This window comes from Camelus ferus, chromosome 12 (genome assembly GCF_009834535.1).
Source record: "Camelus ferus isolate YT-003-E chromosome 12, BCGSAC_Cfer_1.0, whole genome shotgun sequence".
NCBI classification, from domain to species: Eukaryota; Metazoa; Chordata; class Mammalia; order Artiodactyla; family Camelidae; genus Camelus; species Camelus ferus.
Window position 1 is genome coordinate 38,439,015 of NC_045707.1, and position 8,460 is coordinate 38,447,474.

Sequence of the window (8,460 nt, forward strand, 5' to 3'; positions counted from 1 at the left end):
CTACATCTGTCACAGTGTGCTCACACAATTTAGGACTTAATTTTCTATCTTCTTTGCTTCCCCAATATATTTATTCATTCAACAAAAAAACTTTAACACCCAAAAAATTCCATTGCAAGTTTGGATACAGTCTAGAGGCTGAGGGTCCAGCTGAGAACAAGATGCGTGAGGCTCTCACGAGGTCTACGTTTGGGGAAGGAGAACAAAATATTGGCTCTCCAGCAAAGAGTGTCCAAACAAATAGAAAAAAAAAAATGAGTTGAACATATTTAAAGAATAGAGAAGATTGTGGGGCTGAGGCCTTAGTGAGCTTGGGGGAAGTAGCACAAGGTATAAAATGTTGCTGATATCAAAGAACTAGTTTATATTATTTCCCCCCACGTGACCTGGAGCTGAGCACAGTGGCACAATTTCAGTGCTACCACTTACAGATGTAGATTAAGGCCAGACCATACAGCTACGTCAAAAGAAGAGAATGCAATTATCTAATTGAGGATAAGGAGATAACTAACCTAAATAATTAGACGCAAAAGAACTACAGTGCCTCCCCAGGTACACTGATAAAATAAGATAAGTAATTGTTAAATTCCTCCTTCTCGCCACCTCAGACTATTATGTGAATCACCAGAAGAACGATTATAGAAACATTCGAATAATAAACTGCACACAAAGTTATGGTCAGATAGCTGCCAGTTACGTATCTCTGGTAGAAAACCTACAGCTAACCAACTCACTCAACTACCAAGAGCAGAATCCTTCTGAAATGACCCTGCTGCTGCAAATAATTTCTACCGCCTTAGCCTGCACTGAAATAGGCTCGTTTAGGTATCTGGAACCATCTAAACTTTGAAGGGATTTTCTGGTTTACATTACAGACTCACTTAACAGTCTACACATACGACCGTATGCAGGGTATGACTGCATGTTGTGGACCATCAGCTCAAATGCAGCAGTGCTCACTTCTCTGCCTAATTAGGAATATATTCAAGGAAAAACAAGGGGATAGAGAACCTGATTGCAGAGAGAGAGAGAGAGAGAGGTGGGGATGGGGAGCAGAGAGAAACCCAAAGAAAGCAAATGCCCCTTGCCCTACAGTAAATGCAATCCTTTAAAAACAGACTCTTTTCATGCAGATATTTCTCTATAGTTTAGGGTCTAGACTCTACACTATGCAGGAAGAGTTCACTGAGTCTTCACTGAATGGAAAATACAAGAAGTCCTCCGACTACAGTTCTAGGTTGGAAAAATCAAATTTCTACATTGAGAGAGTGACCTTACTAAAGCATTAAAACGGGGAGAGCGCTTGTGTAGTCGAAATGGTTCTCATGATCCCATCTACACTGATGGCTCAGCTCCTCCCCCAAAGACCTCTCTGATTAAACTAGCATCTTATTCAACACCTCCTGGGCACTGGACGTTCAGTGCACAGTCTACTCCAATTTGCTTTGCAGTGGTTCTCACCTGGTTCATCTTCCTGCCTTAGACAATCAACTTCTCAAGAGCAGGAAAGTTTGATTTCATTCCACAGTCATCCATTGCTGGCTGCCCCTACCCCTGCCCTAAAAGTTCCTATTATACCTGAGTACAAAGCTTTGCACATAGAGGTGGACTGTGTATAAGCTTACAGTTAGAAATCTACTGTAAAGGAAATCTAACCTGAATTTCCAGGGCCTGAATGATCTGATTCCTTCTGGCCATTTGACTATTTTACTGCATTTTAGCTTCTCCACACATTGGACATACAGAATCAAATTTACTCAAGTACACTACTAAATACCAATTTGTCACATAAACCAATTTCACCAGACATAAGCCAAGAAAGGCAGTTGTGCAGACAGCTCAGGGAAAAGAGAAACAGTTTTCTGGTTTTACCTGAATTACTTAGGGAGTAAAACAGGGCTTATAATAGAGATGTCAGGTTGGAGGGCATTTTATAATGTGATAATGTATCCTTTGAAAGTGGATTTCCTGTGTTCTTATAGAAAAATATTCCGGGAAAATCATTTCACCTTCAACATGGTAATATTGCTGCATAACACTACTACTACTGCATAACAATTACAGCACAGTGTGCTTTTACTCTGTAGCTCAAAGTGAAATGGTAACAAAACCAGCACAGGGCCAATGTCAAGCTCGAGCCTCACTCTTCAGGCTCTAGTTCAGCACCCTTCCCACCGACTCTCTCCCTTTTTTTCTGAAATGCTTAAATAGGACTACTGAATTATAGGACTCCTGGGACACTTCAGAAGCTGCGCATGAAATTTACCTGGAGGATGGGGACAACCTCTATTTAACACACTTCATTTCACCTGGATACAGCAACATATGTTTGCAGCTTAGGTGGCAGCATATTTGATGCTGATGCCAAAGTTCACAACTGAAAGAAATTGAAGTACCTTTACACTGTGGCTTATTTTTCTTAACCTTACATCTCTCCTCCTGATGCATTTCCTTTCTGAAACTGAAGTCCTACCACCAGCTGACAGAAAATTTGAAAATAACTGACCAAATCCCAAAGCTAGCCAGCAGGACTCACCAGCAGAGAAACATTCAAGGAATGACTTCCCAGACTCAGAGACAAGAGCAGAGTCACCAAAGAGGCGATGCAATAACTCCCTACTCAGTGTTTGTTTTCTTCTCCTTCATGTCTGACAGTCTGTGCTTGCTATCTTGCTCTTCTCCGAACATAAAGTAATTTTTATGAGCGAGCTTGAGAAGAGAACAGCACGCTCTTACGGAGCTGTCCTTCATAAACAAAAGTGAGGCTCCTCAGCAAGAAGACATGCACTTTGAGAGGTTTGTTTTTTTTTTCAATATAACTGTATCTCCTTTTATATAATTAGGGGTGTGCATCTAGAGAAAAAAAGTCAACCAAATATTTGTAAAGAGAATCGTATTTTCTCACTTTCTTACATTACCATTTCAGAGCCACCTTACCATTCTGGTTTAGCAATGGTACTCCTCCATCTCTCCCCAAACCTGACAAGCAGTTCATTAATAAATATGTAAATGAACTAAACTAGCTCCACTTTAAAGGAAATCGGTAACAAATCCTTCCTATGATTTTTTTTTTTGTAATGTGGATAATTGTTCATAACCTTTTTAAAAGTAGGGTGCATGTGCAGTGGAAGGCACAGGGACACAGTAAATGTTAGGTGGAGAGATATATACTTGACCCTTAAACAACGCTGGGGTTAAGAGCGCCAACCCGCCACAGAGTCGAAAATCCTAGAGTAACTTCTGATCAGCCCTCCACATTCACAGTTTCATGGCCTTGGATTCAAATGACCAAAGATTGTGTAGTCCATAGTATTTAGTATTGAAAAAAAAAAATCCATGTGTAAGTGGACCCACACAGTCCAAACTCATGTTGTTCAAGGGTCAACTGTAATTCCTGGTGCAGGATGTGGCCTTGACTCTGTTCCAGGTTTCCATGCAGAGCTCTCTGGCCACTCTCAAGTTAGAATTTTGTCCTTGCTCTACGGCACTAACTAAGCTAACTAACCTACGTCACTGTTACAGGAATTGGAGACTTGTTCCACAGTGGCTCTCTGCCTATCACAAGGATGGGAATTTAATTCAAGATAGTAAAGGTTACCTATAAGAGAAAGTTTTCAATGAATCACTACCTGGGTTCATTCACAGCTCTAGGACTAGAATCCCACATGTTTTTGCACCTTCTCTTAAAATATTATCTGTGTGGTCACTGACAGCCAAAGAGGAATAACAGACTTGGCCAATTAAATGAGCAGATCTCCTTATCTGACCCCATAGGTGTACATCACAATAAACTTTAAAATAAATAAATGAAAAAGGCTTGAATTTTAAACCATATCTTCCTCAAGGTCTGGGTTAAGGGAAGTGACAGGCCCAAGGTCACAAAGTCATTGACAGGGCATCCACACCCGCCTAGGAAATACTGCAGCATCAGAGCGCTGTTCCCATTTGCTGGTTGGGATGGGATGTGGCATCTGATTGATCTCAATTGGAGGAGATACGAGTTCTTTATCCAAAAGACACTAAAATAGGTCAGAAGATACTACTCAAAACAGATCCAGACTCTTAAAATCAGTAGACACTAGCTGAGTCAAAAAGAAGGGTTGAGTTTTGGAATAAGTCACTGGATACAATGCCTGGCTGACTGGGGGAATCTAGAAGACTTCGCCTGCCAATCAAAAAAAAAAAAAATGAAGTGGTGTAAAAAGAAGTTTCAATATTTTTTAAAATGAAAAATATATCAACGGATCACTGCTAATGTTAAAGATCTGTCACACATATTCTAAAGCATCCTCAATACTGCAGCTTCTCAGAGAAACCCTACAAGAACCCCAGCGGTCTTAAGCATCAAGCCACACTCGGGTGAATCTTTGGAGCCCTGTTTGCAGTTCCTCTCAACCTCGCTAGCACCCCTCTTCCAAAAAAAAGTCCTGAATTGTTCTGCTGCACTTTTCCAGGTGTAGCCTCTAGGTTCCGAGGGGCTGGGGGCTAGGCCTGCAGGAGCGAGCGTAGGAGAGGAGGGAACCGACGCTGGGCACGACTAGGAACCCTCTTCCCCAGGAGGGTGCAGGGTCTACCGGGTGCAGGGTCTACCCGCTGCAGGGGAGCCCCGCCGCTAGGGATCCCCACGATCCCTCCGCAGGATCGCCCTGCAGGCTCTCCTCGTCCAGGCGTGACCGTCTCTGCGCGGCGGGGGAAGGGGGAATGCCATGCTTTCGGTCTTTCCAAAACCGGGAGGTCCACTCAGTCTGGAAAATGGGGACAGGGAGAGGGGGCTGCAGGCTGTCCCAGCCCCGAGTCCCTGCATCCTTCTCGAAGCCTCTCTCTCGGCCTCTTCCTCAGAGGCAGCCCACCCTGTAGAGCTCCCTACCGCCCCCGAATCGCCGTCCCCGCGCCCCTAGCCGCCTGCCGCGCTCACCTTGGCCCGCACCAGCACTGGTGGCGGTGGAGTTCCCGCAGCCCATCGCACCGCCGGCCGGGGAAGCCGCGCTCCAGAGCTGGCAGCCGCAGATCCCGGGGGCGGAGATGGAGGCGGAGGGCGGTGCGCCCCGAACAGGAGGCCAGCTGGGGGCCCGCGGGTCCTGGGGGCGCGCGGGGACGGCCCCCTCCCTCCGCCAACGATGGGCGTGGACCTGGGCGCGGCAGTCTAGGGCGGGCCGGGGCGGAAATCGGCGGATACCCCTAGCCCCCGCCCTGCTCGGGGACCCCACCGGACCCACCCGTTCCCTCGGCAACTGGGGCGCCGGCCAATCCGCAGCCTCCTGCAGGCTCCTGGGTCAGGCATTGGTCGCCATTAAAAGGGGGCGGGAGTTTAAAGTGGGTTTGGGGGAGAGGGCGAGGCTGAGGGGCGTGGCCGGTGTGAGCAAGAGGGTGAGGCGGAGCGACATAAGATGCCCACCCGCCCGCCCTCCACATCCTCGTTGCCTTTTCTTCTCTTTCTCCTCTTTCCCTTCCTAGCTCCAGAATGCAGGGAGGAGAGGAAGTAGCAGGGAACACCTGTTTTGAGCAGAGTGGGCCCCCAATAATTAATAGACAAGCCAACACCGAAATCCATTTCTGCTTTAGCAGAAAGCTAATGCCACTCTGTTCACCCATCCACACTGGCTAGTAATGAACATAAGGGCTTCCCCAGGTTGGTCATAGTAACCTACTCCACCTTCAAGTTAGTATCTGCCGTAATTTTGATAACCTGGGTCCAGAACCTGAACTCTGATTTAACGACAGAACTGCGAAATTACGTGGCACCTTTCAACTTAATAGTTGGGCAAGTGTTACTGGAATCAGATTGCCTGAGTTAAAATCCCTGCTCTGCCCCTTAATAGCTGTGTGACTTGAGCAAAATTACTGAATCCACTACTGTATCCATTGTTTTACCTATAAAACTCAATAATAACTCAGATACATGCAAAGTGCCTAACACAGTGCCTGATCCTAAATAAATGCCAGCTCTTCTTTTTCTTAAATCTATTAGAAGTAAGTGCTAATACCCTGAAGGTAAGGACTATCTGATTTATCAAAATATCCTCCTGGCTCATAGGACAGACTCAATAAATGCTGTGTGAGATGAATTCATGCCAGAAATTAAATCTCCATTTTAAATCCATTTAATATTTATAGAGAGCCTAGCCTGTGCCAAGTCCTTTGTTAAAATTAACTTTCAGGGATTCAAGCATGAGGGAGACAGTCTAACCAGGTAGACAGATTATAAACAAATTAATTAGAATATAGTAGGGCTGCTAACAGAGGAATACAGGGAGCCCAAAGGATACTGGAATACTGGTTAAAAAACTTTATTAAACCCATCCAGCTGTGTTTAGAGAAAATCTTGAACCAGAACCAAGGCCCTGGTGGATGGTTGAACATGATCTTTGAGGTGATGGTGAAGACTGGGTCGCCCTATTATTCAAGATTCACCATGCCCCATTTGAAAATTAGTTGTACCTGAGCATGTGCTGAGATGGTAACTAAATCTTGGGCAAATAGGACATTTTTGAGTTGTTTGACTTCTAGAAGCACTGCTTCTCTACCTTGGCCTCCACCATCTTGGTTCAGTGGCTACCCCTGTACAAATACAGAATTGGTGAGGGAGAAAAGGGGAAACTATCAAACAGCCAAAAGCAACACTCTTGCTTACTTCTTCACTGTCTGACATTGGACTCCAGCACTAGGAGACTTGTAAGAAAGAGAAAAACAGACCCTGACATCCAGAAAATGGCCTGACACTCACAGCTAGGTTTTCATGGTTTCCTATTAAAGACAGTTTCACAGAACATCAATGTCAGAGACAGCAGCTCAATAACTATGAGGAAGTAAGACCAAAAATAAGACCACTCAGTAATCTTGTCTGAATATGACAAAAACAAAGTCGCTGGCAAACCACAAAAACACCAAACAACACCCAATCCTGACTAATATGAATGACTGCTACGTTTTTACCAGTTATAGTGTTAGCAGCATTCCAGTCCTCCTGCCTTGTAGATGAGATTTATTTAGAATATCCCACGATGGGTGGGGTATAGCTTAGTGGTAGCATGCCTGCTTAGCATGCACGAGGTCCTGGATTCCATCCCCAGAACCTTGTTTAAACAAAAAAAGAATATTCCATCATAGAATTGTCCATGCTTCCCAACAACATTCAATCTAGAAAAGTACCGCTTCCTTAAACCCCAACCAAAATCACCTAACTTGGACCCAAAGCTTTTAAGTCCTTTTCTGACACCCTGTTACTGAGATGCCTTGTGGTTAGTTACCCGTGATGTTCATTCTCTGCCACTGCAATGAGCGATAAACCCAACTTGTTCAACAACCAGAACGTTCCTGATGGTCTTTGGCTGCAGGACATTGACCCTTGTAAATAAGATGTACTCTGCCTTATAAGGTTATAGAGTGTGCTATCTGTCTGTCCTTTCAACAAACACTGTTGAACATCTCGTTTGTGCCGGCCACTCTTCTAAAGGCTTTAGATACAGCAGTGAACATGGCATAGAGGAAATATCTAATGAAAGGAGACAGATTAAAATCAAATAAAAGATAATATCAGATACTATAGTGCAATGGGAAAAAAATAAATCAGGGTACTGGACTAGGTGACTAAGGGTAGAGAAAGAGGTGCTATGTTAGGTTGGATGACCAAGGAAGGCTCCTCTGAGAAAGGGGTATTTTAGCTGAGGTCTGATTGATGAGAAGAAATTAGACACATGAAGACCAATGAAAGAGCATTCCAGGCAGTGGAAATGGGAAGTGCAAGAGTCCTGAGGTAGGAACATGCTGGATATGTTTCATAAACCAAAAAAGGTCAGGATGGTAGGGCTGGAGCAGAGATGGAGGGGGTTAGCTGAAGCGGAAGGCCAAATCACACTGGGTAGGATGGGCTTCAGAAAAAGTTAAAATTTTATTCAAAAGGCAATGCAAAATCATTTGATGAGACAATCTATGTAAATTTCCTAATAAAGTGTCATGCATACAGTAAGTACTCCAAAAATGTCAGTTCTCTACCTAACGTGGAGTGAAAGAGTAAGTCTAGTGTCTTTTTTTTGTTTTTTTTCCCCCTTAGGAATTTATCTTGTAGACAACAGCTAACTGCATTTGGGTGTTTTTAAAAAGCAATGAGTCAACAGAAAATCATTAATGCAGTCATTTCCTGACTGGTCAATTTTCGCTTCTTTCTCTGTGTCAGTTGAATCATCCCATTTAGCTGTTTTCATTCTTTGAACAAGAACTGATGTGATGTGGAGGAGAGAGAAGAGGTGTGTGACTGAAACTGATCTGACAAGAAAAAGAAAGCAAGACGCAGGAAGACACGGAGCTCAGTCAGTCTCAGTTTTCATGGTTTTTCTTCCGTAAAGGGCTCACCACAAAAAGTTTGTGTCTTACACAAACGGCCTGAGTTTTATTTATGTTTTTCTCTTCTTCCCTGATTGACAAGCTGAAGGATGGCTGCCTCAGCTCTGAAGAGCTCAACCA

General features: G+C 44.2%; 1 protein-coding gene across 1 annotated transcript in view; it reads right to left on the minus strand.

Annotated features, from left to right (window-relative positions):
- C12H12orf75 (chromosome 12 C12orf75 homolog) overlaps window positions 1-5,273 on the minus strand; it is a gene marked incomplete at its 5' end in the record, with an annotated part of 32,900 nt that extends 27,627 nt beyond the window's left edge. Inside the window, one exon of the mRNA XM_032493435.1 lies at window positions 4,916-5,273. Within this exon, the coding sequence (XP_032349326.1) occupies window positions 4,916-5,273 (358 nt within the window). The remainder of the gene's footprint in view (window positions 1-4,915) is intronic.
- Window positions 5,274-8,460: the final 3,187 nt, after the last annotated feature.